The 23,089-nt window shown below is 41.2% G+C and overlaps 1 protein-coding gene and 1 long non-coding RNA gene across 12 annotated transcripts in view; one reads left to right on the top strand and one right to left on the bottom strand.

Annotated features, from left to right (window-relative positions):
• The window catches only part of CBFA2T2 (CBFA2/RUNX1 partner transcriptional co-repressor 2), a 166,439-nt gene that overhangs the window by 124,937 nt on the left and 18,413 nt on the right, over positions 1–23,089 (top strand). For all 11 annotated transcript variants that reach the window (XM_074212158.1, XM_074212160.1, XM_074212161.1 and 8 more), the window contains 5 exons: positions 3,897–4,040; positions 7,981–8,222; positions 12,080–12,169; positions 19,757–19,938; positions 20,695–21,011. In XM_074212158.1, the coding sequence (XP_074068259.1) occupies positions 3,897–4,040; positions 7,981–8,222; positions 12,080–12,169; positions 19,757–19,938; positions 20,695–21,011 (975 nt within the window). The remainder of the gene's footprint in view (positions 1–3,896; positions 4,041–7,980; positions 8,223–12,079; positions 12,170–19,756; positions 19,939–20,694; positions 21,012–23,089) is intronic.
• LOC141505893 (uncharacterized) lies at positions 178–22,797 on the bottom strand. Its single transcript, XR_012473722.1, has 4 exons — positions 21,959–22,797; positions 20,567–20,688; positions 1,696–1,746; positions 178–839 (listed from the first exon to the last, which is right to left on the bottom strand). It is a non-coding gene; the product is annotated as an uncharacterized LOC141505893 (long non-coding RNA).

Genomic DNA, 23,089 nt, shown 5'->3' with positions numbered 1-23,089 from the left:
TTTTTTCATCACCTAAATTTCATCCTGTAAATCCCCACCCCCTTTATTTTTAGTGCTTGTTACAAAGCATAACTTGGTAGGGATATGTGTGCAAATGAGGTGTTGTAAAAACAAAAATCAATTTTAAAAAAGTTTTATTTTTTAAGTGCTTTCACATTCAGTGTCTCCTTTGTTCCTTATAGCATTGCTGGGGTGGTAGGCAGTACAGATGGCTTTATCCCCATTAGACAGATGAGCAAACTGAGTGGGGTTAAGAGGTTAATAACCCCAAGGTCATATCCAGACCAGTGGCAGAGCCAGATCTACCGAGTAGGCTTCCTTGTTCTCAATCTGGTACTCTTTTCGCTGTAGTGTTTTGGAGATTAATTTTTTTTGCCATCCTATCTGCTGGTGAAAGCTTGTGGCCAGTGGAAAGTCACGTGGCAGGTCTTTGATTCATCGGCCTGGCAGCTGGTGTGGCAGATCCATCAGAAAGGAACCGAAGCTTTCAGTCCCCTGCATTTGGGCTGCTCAGAAATTTTCCTTCTGCCAAACCCTGAATGTGAAAATGTGTCCAACTGCTAAGCTCTCCTCAGGCCCTTGGCGCCGGCGTGGGGAAGGCAGGTGGTCTGAGGAAAGGCTCCCTTTAGGTTGCTGCACAGCGCACACAACCCTGAACAGTGTGAGACAACTGTCAGTTCCTTCCTTCCCTTCTCCCCCTCCTCAGTAAAGCTGGGCCACAGATGGATGAGCTGGAATTGTGTCAACCCTTCTCTGAAGGGCACAGTGAGAGCACAGTCCCAGGGAAAGGCACCAGCTCCATCATTTGGTTAATCTGTTTAGCCAATGGAAAAAGTGTCCTGCAAGCAAGAGAGGAATAGGAAGGGGTGGCTAGCTTGTCCTTTATCATCCTACCCAGTTTATCCAGCCTCTCCCTGGCTTCTTCCCCCAAGAACTTGTTGGATTTGATGTTGTGTCAGCCCTTGCATATGTCTCTAAAGGGAAACTATTTTTGAAGGGAAAAATCTGAGATAGATGACTTTATTTTCTTATTATTGTTAAGAACTGACATTTATATAATACTTTAAAGTTTGTAAAGCAATTTTAATGACATCATCTCATTTGAACCTTACATCAAAATCACATGAAAGTATTCTGGGTATTACTATCTTTGTTTTACAGATAAAGAAAAAGACTCAGAGCTTAAATGGCTTTTCTTGTAAGAGAAAACTATAATGTAGTTGGATAGAAAGTCTTGGAGATGAAATAATAGGAATCTAAAACTGGAAGTGGAAATCACCTCCTAGAGATGAATAAAGTGAGACCCGTGGGAGTTAAATGATTTCCCCAAGTTCACAGAGGCAGTAAGCCTTGCATGCTGATTAATTGACTGACAAGAATTGGTCCATAATACCCCAAAGGAGCTATCACAGTTGAGAGTAAGGTAAACTGAGGCACAAAGTTCCAAGTACAATCAATTTATTAGCAAAATATGAATTTGCTAATAATAAATAGGATTTTAGCCTCCTCATCATTAGCTAAGTCCCATGAGGTAGAACTTTAGAGATCATTTTAATAGACAAAAGGAGGAGCATCTATAGTTAAAGATAGCATCATAGATGGGAAAACACCATGATTGGCTGGAAATTGAGTATGGGGGGAGATGAGATGAAAAGCACTCCTCCTTCCATCTGGTTTCTGATTGATTGTGCCCACCTGCAAAGTTAGTGGTACGTGGATAACGAACCAGACTTCCTTGAACAACATCTAGTGGGAAAGAGAGAACAGATTTCTTTGACATAAGAATAGATCTCTGATTTCACAAAAATACTGAACTTGTAAGCTTAACTTAGAAAGAAGCTGACAAGGAATAATTTACAGGAAAACTGAACTTCTAAACTTAACTCAGAGACAATAAAAACATGACTTAGGCAGTTACACACATGTAATAGATAATACAGAATGAAATCAATTTTAAAGTTTAATCAATTTGATTTTTTTTGAGGCCTAGATGGAAAGCCTCCTCAAGATTCTTTAGTATTTATGTAACTCTGGGAAAATTATTAAATTTTTTTAGCCTCAGTTCCCTCATCTTTAAAATAGGATTAAAAATACCCAAAATATACCCATATACCTAAAATATAAGGTTGTTAAACAATTAAACAATGATATTGTTATATTTGCATGGATAACATGGAAAAGGTTTTTGCAAACCTGAAATTACTGTGTAAACATCAATATTTGCTCTTCTCTGTTCAAGTATTGGTCCAGCTCTAGGGAGAAGAAAACTTCAGATTGGCCACATGCTAAACCTGACCTTTGACCCAATTTCTTTAAATATAAATTGCAGCAGATAAAAAAATGGGAATCATGGAGTGATCGATAAGTCACATAATCAAAGAATTTTGTGTTCCCAGAGGATAGGTATAGTTCTGTTTTTGGGTGGTGAAAGAATTAGGAGATTTACACCAAATTATTAACTACAGTTAATGATTCTTGAATAAGAAACATTTCTTTTTGAAAATATCAGGGCTTGGAATTCAGCTACTTTTCCTTTCTCTGTGAGCCTGTAGAATCAGATTTATATTCATCTAGGCTAAATAACACCACAGTCATGTTAAACCTATTATCTGGCTTTTCCTCCTGCAATCTTCAAATGTATAGACCTTTGGTAGTTTTAGGGAACTGCTGTAAACCACTCCAGAAGAACATATGACCTCTGCTTAGTCTGGACAGTTCATTTAAGTTTACAAATGAGCTCCATATTAGAGAGTATCCTCTAACAATCAAGGGCAGCTAGGTGGATACAGTGGATAGAGCACTGACTTTGGAATCAGAAGGATAGGAGTTTGAATCCATCCTCAAACACTTGATACTCTCTGTTTGATCTTGGGCAAGTCACTTAACCCTGATTGCCTCACATCCAGGACCATCCCCAGTCATCCTGATTCATATCTGGACATTGGACCCAGTGGTCCTGGAGCAGAAAATGAGGCTGGTGACTTAGCACAGCTCCCTCTCACTCAAATCCAATCCATGTGCCTGTCATGAAAATTCTTCAAGAATGAAAGATAAAAACATCTCTAACAGTTTGATGGTATCCTATTCCCATTGCATGCTGGGAATCTTGAGGAGGGTTATTGTGCACATGTGTATGCTGCGATGGATTTGGGGGAACTGTTTGTGGAGGCATCTCCACCCTTAGCTCAATAAAAGTTAATAAACCTGTTTTCTGTAAAATGGTGCCACCAGTTTTTCCCTTCACCCAGGAGTAAATGTTTAACAACCTACTGTTCAAAACACACTCTTAAGGGTAGTCTGCATTCTTATTATTTTCTTCTTTCCTAAGTCTAGGTCATCAACAAAACACTAAATCTAGTCCTGTTGTTTAGTTTTCTAAATGATTGAAGTCTAGATGCCCCCACTGAAAATTTAACAATTGGGGTTTTTGTTGTTGTTGTTGTTTTAATTTTATTTATTTAAGGCAGTGGGGTTAAGTGACTTACCCAAGGTCAGCTAGGTAATTATTAAGTGTCTGAGGTCACATTTGAACTCAGATCCTCCTGACTTCAGAGCTGGTGTTCTATCCACTGCACCACCTAGCTGCCCCTTAATAATTGGTTTTTGTGAGAACAGTGTCCAGCTGACTCTTGCCACCTTTGACATTACCCATCTTGAAGGATTTTGGGGAATGAATGAAATGCTAGGAAGCTTTCTAGTTAGCCTTTAGGGAACATTACAGAGTCCAGTTTCCATGTTAGCGGTGAAGGGGAAATGCCAAAAGTCTAGCCTCTGGTTGAATGTTATGAATTTTCATATTTCCCAGAGTTAGTTGCCTTTTGTAGTTCCCTGTGTAATATGTCTCACCTGTGAGAGTCAGCCTGTTGACATACCTTTATCCCTTTTCTTCTTCACAGTTGCTAGTGAGAAGAGGGTGCCAGCGATGCCTGGATCCCCCGTGGAAGTGAAAATACAGTCAAGATCATCACCTCCTACCATGCCTCCACGGCCACCCATCAACCCTGGCGGGCCTCGCCCGGGTTCCTTTACCCCTACAGCATGTGAGATTGCTTGCCCTTGTTTACAGAACTTGCCTGTCTTGATTTAATACAACATTAGAAGATAAAGGATGGTGGGGCAACACTAGCGTTTCCTTTTCTCCCCTATAGAAAGCACTTTCTCTACCTAGGAAATCAGATAAGGATAGGAACAGGACCTCCTCTCTCATTAGTATACTAATACAAGTTGTTTTTTGTTTTGGGGGGGGGTTGCAACTTTATACTCTTAGGGCAGAAGTCCTTATTAACCTTTTGGGAGGATTTCCCTTTGATAGTCTAGTGAAGCCGATGGACCCCTTCTCAAAGTAATGTTTTAGGATTAACAAGGAAATCAGTTCTGTTGAGATTCATCATCAGAATATTTTTTCTTTCAAAAGAGCATAAGAAACAGCACTAAGACATTAAGTTCACTCAGTCAGTAGGTATCAAAGGTGTGATATGAACTCGAGTCTTCCTTATTTAGAAGCTAGTTCACTATCTGGTATGCTATGCTACCTCTCAATCCTTGCATGATCCAGGTTATTTCTGAAGCTTTTGCTTTGTTTGGTTTTCCTGCGTGGTCATTTTTTGCCTGGGGAATTTTGCGGTTCTTTTCGAGTACAGTTAAAATGGCCAATGTAAATGATTATCTTGGATTTTCTAAATGCTTTGGACCCCAAATAGTCCCTTCCTAATGTTATTGGAATTTTAGAGTGATTTCCAAAACACCAGCATGATTATCACCAGATACTGGTTATACTGTATAATTTTTTTTCCATATGAGGGTCTCTAGAAGCAGTTCTTTGTGGAATGGGGAAATGTGTCTACATAATGCCCAATACATCATGAGGCTTAATACTTATTGATTGACTGCACCTGCCTCAGTTTCCCTTGTTTCGAATGCTGCTCAACAACCATGACCCAAAAGTAGCCTCTGGGGGTCTTCCTCACCTCCTGATCTATGCCCTTGATTTTTCCCTCTTTTGTTCAGCACTCCTACCCTCCAATCTCCCATAGCCAGGAGCTCTGGTCCCATGAGTACCACACTCTAATTCTATGGAGTCTAACTCTAGTGTCTACAGGTGGGGAAGAAAAGCACCATTAGTAGAGGGAAGAAATTAAATGTCACCCTGGGCTGGGTTAATATAATATCTGAACCTGTAAGTAGAAACCCCAGAAAGGACTTTGCTTGCAAAATAACTAGGCCTGCAGTGGTAGCAGAAGCCTTTGATTACATAGGACCTGTTTCAAGGTAGGGTCACCCTGTGTTGATTTTGTGGGTATTAGTGGGAATAAATGTTCTAGGATCATAGCATTAGATCTAGAAGGGATCTCGATGGACATCAAGGTTAATAGCTAATCCTCTAGGAAGTATAATGGATAAAGCAATAGGTTTGGAATCAGGAAGACCTGAATTCCAATTAGGTCTCTGACACTTGCTGTGTGATCCTGGCCAAGTCACTTAACTTCCTTTCTACCTCAACTTCCTCAGTTGAAAAATGGGAAGCGGGAGGTTCATAATAGCGTCCACTTCACAGGGTTGGCAGGATCAAATGAAATTACAGTAAAACACTTAGCACAGTACTATATAAGTTTTAGTTATTATTTGTGTTACTAATGCAGAAACCAGTTAAGGAACTGGTCCAAGGATGTACAGGGGTTCCTCTCCCCTTCAGAGCCAGGGCTCCATCCATACCAAGTACAAGATTGGCTCTCATGAAGAAAAAGATCAGAGAGGAAGAAGCCAGAAAGGTTTCAGTGCCAGCATTTAGCCTGAGGCTTCATTTTCTTTGACAGAGACTGGTCCCTTGAAGTTAAATAGCTGGGCTGTGGATTGATTTTAACCCCAGGTGAATGAGGCCACTGGAGAGTGCTGAGCAAAACCAGTTACTGACTTGTGGCTTCTGGTCTAAACAGGCCTGTGTATCTTGAAATGAAGCAGACCTTAATGACCTTATAAACATTTCCTGGTATTTAGACTTCAGAGGCCAGGCAAGACTGCAGATGCCTACATGAATGTCTTCCATCCTTATCTCCATGTTTGGCCGCTCAGGGGAGGGTGTGTTTTATTTGGAAGAAGCCTGGACCATAATAAGCTTTATTAAGGTGGCTGTCAGAGAGACTTCCTTTAAGCTGAGGCTCGTGGGAAGAAAAGCTCACAGTTGAGGTGGGTCAGTGATGTGGCGGGAGGGTTTTTATGGGCTCAGTGGGGAGGAGGGCAGCATTCCAAAGACTACTGACCTTTCATTGGAAACACAGGCAGTAAAACAACTCGTGGAAAGGGCAAGAGGGGAGAGCTTCATTTTCATTGTCTATTTTTATGCAACAAACAATGCAGATCTAGCCCCCAACTAGATAATGTTGGAGAGTGATTGATGGGGGCCAAAATAATTGTTCCCCTGCGGCTTACTTGGTAATGAGCCTTGGCCTTAGCCCTGGACAGCAGACATACCAGTCAAGGATCAAAGATATAGAACTAGAAGCAATGTATAGGCCCTTTGGGCCAACTCATGTTTTGCAGGAGGAAAGTAAGGATCAGACAGGTTGAGTGAGTTGTCCAAAGTCACACAGCTAGTAAGTATCACAGCTAGGATCTAATCCCCATGTCCTTTGATTCCAAATCCATTGTCCTTCCCACAATAATAAAGCATAAACATTTAAGAGTATTAACAAGATGGAAAAAATAGTTCATTGAGGGGGAGAGAAGAAGTTGCTAGATGATTTAGTGGATAAAGCACTGGACTTGGAGTCAGGAGGACCTGAGTTCAAATTTGGCCTCAGACATTTAACTAACTGTATGAACCTGGGAAAGTCATGCACCCCCATTTGTCTCACTTACCTCATCAGTAAAATGAACTAGAGAAGGCAATGGCAAGCCCCTCCAGGATCTTTACCAAGAAAACCCCTAGTGAGGTCACATAAAGTGCAACTCGACTGAACAACAACAATAGAGGAGAAGGTTATTTTTTAATTCAGGTGCCGGGATGAGAAGAAAATGGAAATTGGAGAAGGCTACTTGAAGGAGTTGGCATTTTAACTAGGCCTTGAAAGATGAATAGAATGTTAACAAAAAAGAAAGGGTTTGGGGATGGGGTGGAGGAAGGCATTCTGGACATGGAGAATATCATGTGTTTTAGTGAAAGACTTGAGGCTGCCTCTCTGAATGGCTCAGCCTCCCTCTCAAACCACTTCCAGCGTCAAGCTGATTTTGTGGTGTGTTCAACTGGAAAATTATACTGAAAGGCATGTAGAATCCCCTTGTAGTATGAGAGAAGGGTATCAGGATTTGAAATTTTAATTAGTAACAAGCAAATTAATTATATCCAAATGTCTGATTTCTCAGTATTAGAGACAGACACAGCAACTGGACTTTTCATTGGTTTAGAAAACTGTGGTAGAGACTCCATCTACCAAGGGAAAATCAGCATCTTCTCTTCAACTTCTAATCTTAGAAAATTTCATAGACCCCTGAAAGGGAAAGTGCTTAAGAATCATAACCATTTCTGTCAGAGGCAAAATTTGAACCTGGATCTTCCTGGCTTTAAAGTCAATGCTATTCCATTCTCTCTCTCTCTCTCTCTCTCTCTCTCTCTCTCTCTCTCTCTCTCGTTCTACTGTCAGATTGTTGTTTCATTAAATTAAGAACTTTCACATGAACTGTTGTCCAGCCATGTCTTCTGTATCTTGGGAGATTAATTTCTTGGAATTGAAATCTAGGATTTCACATTTATCTCTATTAATTCTACATTGTATTAGAATAGGTCTATCATTCAAGGCTGCTAAGAATTGGATCAGGGATCAGGGGGAGGAATCCTGAATCTGGTCATCCAAGATGTCAGCTATTTGGAACATCAGCAGCCTAGCCTCAAAGGAGAAGACGTTAGCACCAGGATTAGCCTTGAGGTTCTTGATTAGTGCAAGAGATCACTTATCAAGAGTTCTCTCTCTCTCTGTTCTCCTTCAGTGTCCAATGGGATTAACCATTCACCACCCACCTTGAATGGTGCTCCATCCCCACCCCAGAGATTCAGCAATGGCCCAGCCTCCTCTTCATCCTCTTCACTCACCAATCAACAGCTTCCTGCCACCTGCGGGGCCCGGCAGCTCAGTAAACTGAAGCGTTTTTTAACTACCCTTCAACAGTTTGGTAATGACATTTCCCCCGAGATTGGAGAGAAGGTTCGAACCCTCGTCCTGGCTTTGGTAGTAAGTATAACAGTAATTTCTATCCTCCACAGTTGTAGTGCCCATCTCTATCTCTTTGTCTGAAATTGTTTCTTTTCTGTCCAAGAATGATGGAAACTTGGTAGCTCCAAGAGATCGTTGTCATTCTTTTCCCTAATATTTATGTGTTCTGTTCTCTTTACTCATGAATAATGTAAACTCTTCGAGGGCAGGGGCTGATTTGTTCCCTCTTCCAATCCCCAGAACTCTCACAGTGACTGGCTGATAATATGCACTTAATAAATGTGTGCTGGTCTGGATTGGATTCATAGTAAGTGTATTAATCAAAGAATTGTTATGCTTTCCCTTTAGTTGTATATTTTTGTCTGGCCATCTTTCAGGTCTGATAAACCTACAGAGGGTTCTTTTCTTGCTTCCTTAACTGCATCACACCAGACTGACATTCAGCAGAATTGGGCCAAGATTTTTATTTCCTGGGTCATATGCCTATGACATTGTTTCCAGACTAAAGAGGAGAAAATTGAACAGCAGGTTTTATTTTCAAAACAATTTTACAAATTACAAGCCTCCTCAGTCTATGAACAGTTTCAAGGGGCTCCCACCCTCATCACCCCACAGGAAGGCAGTTCCCTTGGAACTGCAGAGTACACATTATTTCTGAAGCTGCCACACTCATATTGGGGTCCCCTGAGAACAAGGAGGTATAGGAGAATTGTGATTTCCTAGTGTCTACTGCTCAGCAGACCCTCAGGTTTCTTGCTGTTTTCAGATGGATCCATGCTGGATTCCCAGCATTTGTAAACTACCAGGTTCCATAAAAGCTGATAATGTGCTGCCATTGCTGACCCTGGTTGAGGAAGGAGTTTTTGATGAATCATGTCCTTTGGGTGTCGACTCCATCTTAAATATCTTCTTCCTTTAATTTTTATTTTATTTATTTATTTAAGGCAATGGAATTAAGTGACTTGCCCAGAGTCATACAGGTAGGCAATTATCATGTATCTGAAGACTGATTTGAACTCAGGTCCTCCTGACTCCAGCGCCACCTAGCTGCCTCTTTAAGTATTTTCTTCATAAGTGCCTGCAAAGTGTGGCTGCAAATCTCTGAGATGAGAGCCTCTGCTTGCCTCTACTCAACTCCACAGACAAAACTCTTACTTATTATCAAGATTATTAGAGAAGCAACATAATGAAGCCAGGTCCACATCCAGAGAAAAAACTATAGAATCTGAATGCAGACAAAGCATGCTATTTTCATTTTTTAAAACTTGTTTCTTTTTCTCATGAAATTTTTTTCCTTTAGTTCTGATTTTCTTTCACTAAATGACTAATAGGGAAATAGGTTAAAAATGATTGGACATTATAACCTATATCAGATTACTCACTGTTACAGGGAAAAGGGAGGAAAGGGAGGTGAGAAAATATGAAACTCAGAAACTTGCAGAAAGATGAATGTTAAAAATTATCTTTGCATCTAATTGAAAAAATAAAATCACATTTAAAAAAAAGAATGCCAAAGTCAGAGTTGGGTGAGATCTGGGCTTAGCTCCAATCTCTGATATTTACTAGCTGCATGAATCCAGTTGTTTGTGAGGAGCAAGTCACTTAATCCCTCTGAATCTCATTTTCTTTATCTGTAAAATGGGGATGATAAGACTGTAATATCTTCCTCATAGGGTTATACAAAGATCAGGCAACTCACTTAATCAATAAGTATTTATTGTTCCGTGTTACACATTTAAAAGAGAAATAGCCTCTGCCTTCAAGAAGCCGATATTCTTGGGGAAAACAATCATTCTTATATAGGTGTATACATATTTTACTATGTTTGTTTAAAAGATAATTTGAGGGGATAAAGATGCTAGCAGGTGACCAGAGACGGGTTAGGGGATGGGAACAGATGGATCGGGAAAGCCCAGAAAGTGGTACCGGGTGAGGATTGATAGAAACTAGGGAATCTCAAAGGCAAGCGTGAAGATACAGTGCCTTCAAATGTGGAAGAAAGCAATGGGAAATGAATTGCATGAAGGATGAGGTGAGGAAAAAATGTCAAGTTATCACAGTAGACTATTGGAATAGATCACCAGGCCTAGAATCAGAAAGACTCATCTTCTCAAGTTCACTTCTGGCCTCAGGCACTAGCTGTGTGACTCTGGGCAAGTCACTTAATGCTGTTTGCTTCAGTTTTCTCATCTGTAAAAAAGAGCTGGACTAGGAAATGGTGAATCATTCCAATATCTTTGCCAAGAAAACCCCAAATGGTGTCATGAAGAATCGGGCACAACTCAAATAACTCAACAGAAATATCAGATATTCTTTTTTATCTAACATTGTTCTGAAAATCTAGGGAAAGCTTTGAACCTGAGGCTACCAGCCTGTGAATTTAGCATCTCTCTCACACAGACTACTGGTAACACGTCCAGATGTTGGTCTAGTGGATAGAACCTTAAAAATAATAATCATTCCCACTTCTGTATCCTACTTTTCCTCCCCTATGAGGCATGTACTATGATTTGTAAGATCATAGAGTGTTGGATTAGAGCTAGATGTTAAAGGCCCTCTGGTCTAGTTGCTTCATTTTATAGTTGAGAAAACTGAAGCTCAGATGTGGGTTGTCGTGCCCAAGTTCCTCCAAGCCAGTAAGCTCAGAGACATGAAGTCTCTGGATACTTGGTGCTTTTGATACTCCCTCTTGTGCTAATGAAATGAGTGAAAGCAAAGTCTTTTATCCCCATTTGGGACCAGCAACATTGGATTTTATCCACCTTCCCATGAAACGAATCTTGAATTGAAACGGAATTGAAACTGATTCTCCATGCAACTTTACTGCCCTCTGCAATCAACCAGTTATCTAACTAAAAGTGAAGAGTTAGCTTTGGGGCAAACTTTCCAAATTTCCAAGGGAAATCAAGGAAGATAGAAAAATGTTATCCTACTGAATTGGATGTACCTTTTCCTATTTTTTTATTGGGAAGGTTTGAAATCAAAACTCCTGCCTGACATTTAGAAGAGAGGAGAGGAGATGATGTGTGCCTCTTGCCTTCTCCCTTTCAGTCTGAATTGTAGGTTCTTGAAATGAAGGAAATAAGATTGCCCTCTGAGGATTCCATTCAGATTCGTGTTATAAAAAGAAACATGTTATTATGTTCGTTCTTCCCTTTGTCTCTTCTCTCCCCCTCTTCTTTCCTTTCCTTTCTTTCCTCCCTTCTCTCCTTTTTCCTTTTCTTCTTTTCTACTTTTCCTTCTTCCTCTTCTTCTTATCCTCTCTTCCTCATTCTCCCTCTTTTTCCTCTCTTCCTTCCCCTTCTCCTTTTTCCGTATCTTCTTCCTTCTCCCCTTTTCTTTTTTCTACTCCTCTTCCTCTCCCCACTTCCTCCTCATCCCCTGCCTCTTTTCCTCCTCTTCTTCTTTTCTACTTCCTCTTCCTCTCCCTCTTTTTTTTCCTTCACTTTTTCACTTCTCTCCTTTATCCCCTCTTCCTCTTCCCCTCATCCTTTTTCTGGGAGCCTCTGGTAAAAGCTCATTTTGGAATCCAGAATTAGAAAGTGCCTAGCACTGGCCACCCAAACCTCTCTGGTGGACCTTGTTTGGCAACTGTCTGGGGAAAAGAAGGTGGGGATGGTGACTTTGTCAGTAGCTCTGGCATCTACTTCTGTCCTCTCAGAGTGGAGATGATCCTGCAGGGAATGGAATTATTCCTCCTGAGGTATCAAGGGGCAGCACTAGTAAGACCTTTGAGGCAGCTGTGGGATGTTAAGAGACTATGATGCAGCCCGGCAGCAGTGGACAAAGGAAAACAGACAAAAGGAGCTTGTTTGGGGTTGAGGGGTGGGGGTTTCTGAGTGTCCACCTCTAACTCTTTTCCTTCCTCTTTACAGAACTCCACGGTGACCATTGAGGAATTCCATTGTAAATTGCAAGAGGCCACCAACTTTCCTCTTCGGCCCTTTGTGATTCCATTCTTGAAGGTAATAGGCAAACCCTGGCTATCCCAGGGACCAAGGCCAACACTCTATGACCCCTGGGAACCCCACTCCCCACCCCTTAGGCATTGATTTCCAGCTTCAAAGGTTTCAGTTTTTAAAAGTTGTTCATTCTCCCAGACCAGGACTCAGCAGGCCTTTCTAGGGTGACAGATAAATCTCAGCTTGCTTAATCACCCTCATGGGGAGGGGGGTGGTGGAGTCATTCTTCTTTACAGAGCAGGCCCATCCATTTAGACCTCCGGGGTCACCTTGTCCAACCCCCTCATTTAAAGCTGAGCTGACTCTAACTGGAGACCTGGGTAGAAAAGTAGATTACCCAAGACCACTCTATGATAAGTATCAGAGATGGGATTCAAACCCAGATCATGGGATAGTAGATGAAGAGATGGCAGGAATGAGTAAGTAGGGAGGCCACCCAGGATCTGGCAATGGTAGGCTATTTCCAAATGAGAAGCAAGTGAAAGATCTCACTTCTGTTTATAAGGTTGGGGTGGAAAGAGAGTGAGGAAAATCCTGGGTAGTCCTGTCCAAGGGGATGCTAGGAACAAGGAGAGAAGGATGCAATGGGGAGGATCTTTGGTATAAATTAGTCAGAAAGTGAACCAGCTCCAATTTTAGCTACTATGCTTTCATCACTGGTCCTGATGACTTTGGATGAGTTTCTAGCCAATATCCTTGACCCTTTGCTCTTTTAGGAAAGTCTAAGTCAACTTGAGCACATAGTTAAACTGACCCCAGTTCTTTCCTCTTTCCTCTTTGATTGTGTCTGCTAAGATTCCCACTTTCAGAGGGGGAAAAAGAGGTGAGCCCCTCCTGATGTCCTGTGGCTACACCAACTACATTCATGATTCAGGAGATGCCATCTGTTCCCTCTTCCCCTTTGTTCCTTCCAAATATGCTATGTGGGGACCTGCCCCAAGAGCGGGGTGGGGGTGGATGACAGGATGGGGAGGGTAAGGAAAGAGACATTGGCAATGACTAGGATGACTGCCCTATACTAATAGGCCCTCACTGCTGGGATTTAGGAGCTTATGATTTTTATAGATTCTCTGATTCTTCCCTTACAATGATTTGTTGCTTCTTGCAGTAGTCATTATTCCTACCTAAAACAACCCAAATCCCCATCTTAAATTTTCTGGTTCTGATCTGATCTGGGCAGGCTATTAAAATTACCAAGCTTATTAGTACTAGGAATAAACTAGGAGTCAATAGATTATTTGGTCTGTGACTTCTGGATAAGTAATGTCTTGATTGCATTTGCCACTTTAATGTACAATTTCAAAAGACCTTTAGGTAAAAAAGATGGAAAACAATAAATTGTAGACAAACTTCAAAAATGCCAACTTTTCAACTTGGCTGGTCATAGAAGATAGTCTTTCAAGTGAGGTGGGCCTGACTACCAAGATAGTGGTGGTGGTTGGTTAATCACTGCTATGGTTCTGTATGGGCTATTCTGTTGTCTCCAAGCAATTGTGGATGGGCTGTCCTAATCAGCTCCGGATCTTGAGATTTCCTAGAGAGCTATGTTCCCCAAGACTTTGAAATCATGAAACTATTAACAGACTTGTTATTCTAAGAAATAATGACAGTTTGTTTTTATCCATCAAAGGACAGGTTGAAAACAGGCAGAGCTTTGAGCCACAATGCAAAGATCAGTCCTGCTTTAAAAAAAAAAAAATGTTAATCCCGAGTGCCTGCTGTTCCTGTCCCTAGAACAGGGAGCCTGTCTCTGTAACTGCTCTGCCTGGTCAGCCCTCCTCCCTCCTTCATTCTGCTGGGCGGGCACCCAGCAGGAGGGAGGGACACGGTGGCAGCTTCTTGGCATTGGGGCTGCTGTCAGTTTCTTTCAGCTCCAGACACTAATGAGGGTGTTGGCTCTATTAACCCTTCATGCAGAGCCGGCTTCATCCATGCACATTGATCGGATGGCTCAGCCAAGAGGCAGCCTGGCTGATGGAGGGCTGCTGGCCTTGAGTCAGGAAGGCCCATATTAGCAGCATGACCCTGGCTAAGTCTCCTTCCCTCTCACTAATCCGGGCAGCTCTTTCCAACTGCCACCTAACAAAGAGGTTTCCCAACTGCCACTGAGGGGCCTTTCTACACCAGTGAGCTTGTACAGAGATAAAATCACAGAGCTGAACTATCCCGACCCCTCCAAAAAAAATTGATCATCCATTTCCTTTTAGGAGAAAAGTCAGCTTTGATTCTTCATTTCATACTCAATTTTAAGTTTAGATATACATTAAAAAAACACCTCCATTCTCTTCATTAGGGGTTTTATAAGCATAACAGCAACTTTTACTCTTTATGGTGCAAAGATCTCATACTGCCAAAATTTTAAATTCAGGTTTTTAGAATTCTAGTTAGAGATAGTCTTCAGTGACTGTTTTATGGTTGGAAGAAAAGCCCTGCTCTAAGTACTTTACAAATATTTCTGGTTCTCTCTACCACCCTGGAAGGTAGGTAGTGTATTGTTTTCTCATTTTTCAGATAATAATAATGATTGCTAATATTTTCATAGTTAGGGCTTAGTATTTTACAAACATCTCTGGTCCTCAGAACAATCTTAGGTGATATATGCTATTATTATTTTCATATTACAGTTAAGAAAACTGAGGCAAACTTGCCTAGGGTCACCCAGCTAGTAAGTATCTGATGTCAGATTTGAACTTGGAGTCTTCTGACTCCAAAATCAACTCCAGACCCAGAGCTCTATTCACTTTTCAGTGCTCCTAAACAAAATAACCCCATAATCATAGGATTTCAAACAGGATGGAACCTTAAAAGCCATCTAGTTAAGCTCCTTCAGGTGATATTCAGAAAGGTGAAGTGATTGGCTCAAAGTCACACGGTTAATTCATGGTTGAGACATAATTCAGACTGATCCCAACAAATCTAAGGCATTTGCCAACCTTATCACATCACTTATTTTCTTCCCTTTTGTCTACCAAAGGAAATGAATAGTCAACTGATGAATAAGATTACAAATTTAAGTGCCAAATATCATAGCCTTTTCTTTATGAAACACTACTCAGGCTATCATCATTACCATTACTCCTTGAATTACTCTTTCTGGTCAGCTGGGCAAGATGTTGATTAGATGTTGAGGCTTACCCACACTCCTTACCAACCCATTTCTTGGTAGTGGCATCCCTGTCTTTTCTGTCCCTCAAATAAAAAAGTTTGGGATATCCATTTCTTTGTCATTTTGTAAATCTAATCTCACTAGAACCCCTGTTTTTCCCTCCCAAATGTCCCCCCCCAAAAAATAACTCTCTTTAGAAAACTATATCATGACTGATAATAAAGACCAATAAGTTTTAGGGTTCTAAGGAGACCTCGGTTGGCATTTAGTCCATCTTGGTTGTCATTTTACAGAGGAAGAAATTGAAACCTTGAGAGGTTACCCAGGGTTACAGAGATCCAACATCCAAAACTAGAATCTCTGACTCCAAATTCAGTGTTCTTTCTGTGCCAAAGAAGCAAGAAAATGCCTCTAGTTTTAGGCAACTGAGGAATATTGGTTACTAAAATCAAAGATTGTTTTTTAGGTTTTTGCAAGGCAAATGGGGTTAAGTGGCTTGCCCAAGGCCACACAGCTAGGTAATTATTAAGTGTCTGAGACCGGATTTGAACCCAGGTACTCCTGACTCCAAGGCCGGTGCTTTATCCACTGCGCCACCTAGCCACCCGTAGAATCAAAGATTTTTAGAGATGCAGCATTACTGACATGAAGCTCACTATTTCACAAAGCAACCTGTCCCATTGCTATGCAACCCTCGGTTTTTAAAGAAAGTATCCCTTTGCTTTTGAACTAGAATTTGCATCCTTTGGATTTCTACCCATTAATCCTGGAAAAAATAGATACCTGCTTGTCATTTACTGTAAAAAATGGCCCAAAACATCAGGATTCAAATTAAATACAAGGACCAATCTAGGCTCTAGAATACAGATAGTGAAACATTGCCCCCATCTTGGGAAGGAGATGGTGGACTATGAGATGCATAATTTTGTGTACCATACCCAATATGATTATCATGTCAGCTGGGTAGAGTGGAGACTTGACTGTTTTCCTTACACATACATATTCTCTCTCTCTCTCTCTCCCCCCTCCCTCCCTATGTTTCTCTGTCTGTCTGTCTGTCTGTCTCTGTCTCTCTCTCCTCTCTCCCTTTCCCTGTCTAATTTTTCTCTCCAAACATCTCAGTTCCTTCAACCACCAATCCTCACAGAAGAACGTGGGTTCCAGACCTCTTGTCCCTATGACCTTCTTAGATGGTCTCCAGCCTACCAATGTTCCTTCTAAAATAAGTATAGCAGAGGCTTGCCCTCTGTCTTTTGCTGTGGACATTGCCCTCATTAGTGAAATCTGAAGGACTTTTTTTTTCCGCTTCTTCCATATCAGTGTTTGTTTCTGTGGAGTTTCACTCCTGCTCCCCCATATCCCCCCAAGTCTCTTGCCATGTGACCTATTCCCAAACCTCACATGCCCCCCCTGCACCCTTGTACTCATGCATGTGGTGTTTTGTCATTGCAGGATTTCACATTTACATTTGCCATTTACTTTCATCTTGCCGTTTTCCTCTCCATCACTCCAGCCGATGAGGTCACTTGAATCTTGGTTCTGTCATCCATCTATCCATCCATCATCTCCACACACTTGATAAGCCATCTGTGCTTTCACCCAAGCCATTGATAAAAATGCTGAATGGAACAGGGCCAGGGACAGATACTTGAAGCCACCGCTAGGGACTCCCACTGAGTTGATCTCAATCACATACTGTACATAATCAAAACTCCTTGGGGCCCATTGCTCATAAAATAAAGAAGGATATGGCAAGAGTGAACTGAGCCCCAGAATACCAAAATTTGGAGGCTTTCCTTGAAGCTTGAGAGAGAGAAGAAAAAGGAAGCAGAGTTTATCTCTCAGATATTTAAATCCTCAAATGTATCTTTGATCTCATCCATTTGGATGTTCTCTCCAGGGATGTAGTTTGCAGCCCTCATGTTCATAAGAGGGACTTTTATATTTTTTTAAAAGGTAGGGATTAGAAATCTCCATTTCAATTTGGGCCATGGTAGTTGTGAATATATTCATTTCCCATCTTACTCTCCTTGCCCATGAAGTTTTAGGAAATGAGAGGTATCAGATAGGGACTGTACTAGCCACCAGGAGAAGCTTCATTTGCAGAATTGAAACCTATCCAGCATAGGGAGTGAGAACTTGGAAATTACATGCTATTGCTATAAGGTTTTGACATTTAAAAACTAAAGGTCTCCATAGTCAAGTGTGAGAACTGGCTTCCTGTCTTTCTTCTCCATATGCTGCACACTGTGGGGGGCAGAGCGCAGCCTCCATTAGGCATTAGGCTCCCCGCTGTCATTCTGCTTGCCTTCAGATTTTAGGGTGTGGTAACTTTGAGATGACTTTCTTAACATGACCTATGTGGAATGTAGGCAGATAGCATATTTCTGAACATGTCCTTGCAGCGAGATTGGACCATCCCCTGTCATATGCAGGAACCCAATTACCTTCCATGCTCCTTGGCTCACTGGGATGTGCACATCAACATTAGGGCAGAACTTCCATCTTCAGTCAGGTGTCCAGACAAATCATGTCTTCATTCCTTTCTGGGCTCCAGTCAGAATTCTCTCGCCTTTATCCATCATGCTACAACAGCCTCCGCATTATGGAAGTTCCCTTTGCCTCAGTGGCCCCTTCCTGTTATTGGTTAGCTCCTCCTAGATTCCTCTACTTTAAGGAAAGGACCCATTCTGATCATTCCCCACAGTCATGCATGTACCTTTTATCTTCCTTTTTTCCTGTTGTCTACTCCCATTAGAATGTAAGCTGGTTGAGGGTAGGAATTGTCTTTCTGTTTTTATTTATATTTATATTTCCAGATCTTAGCACAGTGCCAGAGCTACACACTTAATGCTTGTTGACAGAGACAGCTCTGCTAAATTATAAAGTGCCTGGATTCCTTGAGAGTGGTTGTTTTGACTGATTTCTTACTGCCCAGCAAAGACAATCTGCCCTTTGTTGTTTACATACATGTTAGCCCCAATGGTCTCAGCTAGCTATATCTCCAGGCCAAGAAAAAGCCCCTAGGGAGAAACACGAGGATCCTTAATAGATTCCCTTAAGTGCTTTAAATTAGACAGTGAATTAGACAATGAATGCTATGAGAAGTACATTTCAGATCACTAGGGAGCTAGGAGGTCTGAGTTCTAATCCCAACTCTGGAATTTACTGTGTGACCTGGGTAAGTGACTTCCCTTCTTTTGACTTTGGTTTCCTTTCTTGATCACCAAGGTGGGGGACAGGTAAGGGCAGAATATCCTACCAGATGATCTCAAATTCCTCTCAATTTTTCAAATTAGAGAATGTTAATTTTCAAATAAATAATCTTTATAGTTTACTTTTAGAGGATGAGGAGATCATGTAGTTGTTGATATACAGGGCCAGAGATTTGAGAGAGACTATTTGAATATTGCCCCTGATGTTTACCCAGTTGTGAAAGTAGGCAGGTCACCTAATGAGCTTTCCAGAGCATCACTTTCCTCTTAGGTAAAAGGCACTTAGTTGTTGTTGTTCAGTTGTGTCCAACTCTTTATGACCCCATTTGGGGTTTCCCTGGTAAAGACACAGGAGTGCTGTTATTTCATTCTCCAAGCTCTTTTTACAGATGAGGAAACAAAGACAAAGGGTTAAATGGCTTGTCCAGGATCACACAGCTAATAAGTATCTGAGGCTGGATTTGAACTCTTGTTTTCTTGACACCAGGTCCTTCACTCTAACCACCCAGCTGCCTCTAATAATGGTAGTTACCCTGGGGTTATTGTGAGGATCAAATGAAATAACCTTTATAAAATTCTAGATCAAAGTCAGCAATTTTTATTATTGTCTGATTCCCATCAGGTCTTGGTTCTTCTGGCCTGCCAGAATTCCAGATTCTCATATACCAAAAACTCACATTTTCTAAAACATCTAAAATTCTAATTTTTCCTTTAGTTATAACAGATGCAGAAGTTGGGGTGGGGGTGTGTAGGAGATAGAGAAAAAACCATTTCTCTGAGTATTAGAAGACCATTTTCCTTTTCTAACGATTTGATCATTTCTTTCCATTGTGTTAATGTTAGAAGATTTTATTTTCAATTTCTGATTAAAATGGAGAACATCCCACAGGAAAGAAAGGAGAACTGCTATTCTAACCTTGGATGATTAACTTCATAAGGAAAAGCAAGGTGTCCTAGCTTTTCTGTCATTTTGGAGGTCCTTGCTGAATTAGGAGCCCATCTTTCCAAGATACTTGGGCCATACTAAGGTTATCCTCTCTCCTTCATCTTCCCAATGTCCTTGTTTTCCAGCAGTGGTTTAAAGGGAAGATGAGTTTTGAGCCATAGGAAGACAGTTTCTCTGGGGCTCTAGAGTAGCCAGGTAATTGTGGGGAATATAAAGGGGGGGGGGATCTTTTCCTTCATGTATTCTTGAACTCAGGAGAAAGTCACAAATGCCCGTAGTACAGTTTGGGGAGAAACCATCTCTTGTTGTCTTTTCCATTCCAGGCCAACCTTCCCCTTTTACAAAGGGAGCTGCTGCACTGTGCCCGAGCTGCCAAGCAGACCCCTTCCCAGTACTTGGCCCAGCATGAACACCTCCTTCTCAACACAAATACCACCTCCCCAGCCGACTCTGCAGAGCTCCTTATAGAAGTGCACGGGAATGGCAAGAGACATAGTCCTGACAGGTAAATGGCTCCTGGCCTTCTCCAGCCCTTTCAGCATCATTATTCTCCTTTCTCTCCCATTTTCTTTTCAGTCGATTCTCTTTGTCTCATGCCTGGGACATTCTTCCTCCTCATTTCTGCCTCCTGGCTTCCTTCAAGTCCCAGGCTACAGGAAGCCTTTCCTGATCCCTCTTAATTCCTGTGCCTTCTCTTTGACAATTATATCCAGTTTACTTTGAATGAACCTTGTTTTCTTGTTGTCTCTCCATTAGACTGTAAATTCATTGAGGACAGGGCATGTCTTTTGTCTTTCTTTTTTTTTTCCCTACCTGATAGTTGTTGAGCAGTGGGGACACAAATAACCTCAGGAAGCTTACAATCTATTGGGGGAAGACAATCCACAAAAGGAAGCTGAGAACTACGGGGGTGGGAGGTAGCACAGAGCGGACTCAGGATACTGCTTTGGGGAAATATTCTGTGGAGTGGGAACCAAGCAGGGCTGGTACTATGGGAGAGTGGAATTGCCAGGAAATTGGGCAGCCCCATATAAAGGAAATCTTTGGGAGGAAGCTAGTTCCATCCTCTAGACCTCCAATCAGAGAGGAGAGGCTATTGAAGGTAAGTTGAAAAAAGGATAGAGTATCCAAACCTGAGTAGTTCTTCATGATGATGAGCTTATCCTGGGGACAGTGTGGAGTGGGTAGGAAGGCATCACTATGTGTTCCCACTGTCACTGATTTTTGCATAATCAGCAGTCTTCCCTTGGTTCTTCTGCAGGAGAGAAGATGCCAGCTTTGAGAGAGAACCTGTTGCCCCTGAGCCTCCCGCCAAGAGAGTGTGCACCATTAGCCCTGCTCCCCGGCACAGCCCTGCGCTCTCTCTGCCCCTCATGAATCCTGGTGGGCAGTTCCATCCTACCCCACCACCTCTCCAACATTATACCTTGGAAGATTTTGCCACCTCACACTTATACAGAGAATCCACCAAGATGTTGGAGCATAGAGAAATTCGTGGCGGCAGCAGTGCTGGTGGAGGTGGTGGTGGAGGTGGAGGTGGAGGAGGTGGTGGAACTGGTGACCGACATCATGGACTTGGTAAGCCAAGTATTTCTTTCCATATATAAAGCTCTCTTCCATTCATCACAATCATGTGGATTGAGCATATCTTAATTGAATTAAAGTTCTGATCAGTAACAAATATAGTAGACTCTATTGTTGTCAGTAATCCAGGGAGAAAAACAACCTGGGAAGTGATAACAGAGTCAAGGAAGAAAATGGAGGTGGGGTAATAGAAGAAATCTATAATTTTATCTGCATCAGAAATGACCTCCACCAATGTAAATTAGTAGCTGGACTGTAATTTAGTCCTCAAGATTGGAGATCCCAAGAAATTGTCATTTGCCCCATGGGCAGCCTGAACTTGGTCTTCCTAAATGCAAGGTCCACTCTATCTTTTATGCCTTCTCAAGAAAACTACAAACCTCAAATTAAAATTTCATAAATTTCCCCTTTTTTTTGTTATTTTATTTGAATTTATTATGAATTTAACAGTCACAAACAGAAACATTCTAAAAGACAATTATACAATTTTGGTTAGGTACAGTTTGTACAGTACAGTATATATTAAATTTCACAAGGTAGTAACAAAATTGTGTTTTTTTCTCTACATGTCTATCATTTCCCTCTAACGCATTTAAACCTATAAATCAATATTTCTAGTGAGAAATAATGAAAAAATATGGAATAAAATATTAGCAAAGAGGCTATAGAAATTTGCAAAGTATCCCCAATGCATGCAGTGTTACTATAGGTTCTAGCACATTATGTTAATATATGTATTGAATATTAATAGACTACAGTTTGTTTACATATTGTATATCATTTTATATTAAAATACAGTGTATATATATATATATATATGTGTGTGTGTATTGCAAACAGTATCATAAATGAGATTATAGCCATAATTTCATTTGATTCTCACAACAACCCTGTAGTACCATTATAGTTAAATGAAGAAGCAGGAGGTTTAAGTGACTTACCTAGAATAACAACACTAATCAGAGAGTGCCAGAAGTAGTCTGTCAAACCATGCCTTTCTGACTTAAATCCAATGGCTTCTCTGCTACAAGGTCTTGCCCTCAGTGTTGGTGCTAGGAAGTATAGAAGAGCCTGATGTCCTTAGCTTGGCCCTCTCATCCTCCAGGTTAGGGGTTCTTAATCTTTTTAATGTCTTAAATACCTTTGACCATCTGCAGAAGTCTATGGATCCCTTCTCAGAATAATGTTTTTAGATGAGGAAAATAGGATTTCAAATTATTTTGAAATATTGTTATCAAAAAGGGTTTTTTTTTTAATAGAGAGACCCCTGGTTAAGAACCCCTGTCCAATTTTGTCATTGGTCTGAAAACTGCTCTTATGAGTAAGGGGGAACTTATCATGATACTTGACCCACAAAAGTGACATCCCCCCAGTATTGATATCCTTAGAGAATTCTTGCTATGTTTTTTGGAGGATTAGAAAGGGTCTTCTTTGCTTCATCTTTTGAACTCATGAACCAGTGGTCTGACTTCTTACCCTGGCTATAGTGAGTGACCTCTGCCCTCAATAACCTCATAATTAGAGAATATGACAACTTGGAAAACACCCCAAAAAAACTCCAGCAAAAGCAACCAGCAATTTCTCACAGGGTGCTTACTTTTTGGGGTTCAGCTTGATTAGTCAACAAAAGGATTTGGTTTAGAGACCTAACAAAGTCATAAATTTAGAGGTTGTCCATTCATTTCATTTGTGTCTGGATTCTTCATGATTCCATTTTGGATTTTATTTTGTTTTTTAGCACAGATACTGGGCATTTGGAAATTTCCTTCTTCAGCTCATTTTATAGATTAGGAAACAGGCAAAACAGGGTTAAGTGACTTGCCCAGGGTCACACAGCTAGTAAGTGTCTGAGGCCAGATTTGAGCTCAGGAAGATGTATCTACTCTGCTACCACTCTCTAATTCAGGCCCCCTCTTACTTGGGCTATTTCTTGTAATGATCTCTGTCTTGAACTATGTATTATAACTGTTTCCTTTCCCCTGGCCCTTCCCTTCTGCAATTCATCCTAAATACTGTTGCCAAATTAAATTTCCCATAATTTCTCTAACCATGTCATCCCTTGAATAAAAAAA

This window comes from Macrotis lagotis, chromosome 1 (genome assembly GCF_037893015.1).
Source record: "Macrotis lagotis isolate mMagLag1 chromosome 1, bilby.v1.9.chrom.fasta, whole genome shotgun sequence".
Taxonomy (NCBI): domain Eukaryota; kingdom Metazoa; phylum Chordata; class Mammalia; order Peramelemorphia; family Peramelidae; genus Macrotis; species Macrotis lagotis.
Note: the sequence above shows the minus strand (reverse complement) of the source record. Positions and strands in the feature narration are given on the sequence as shown.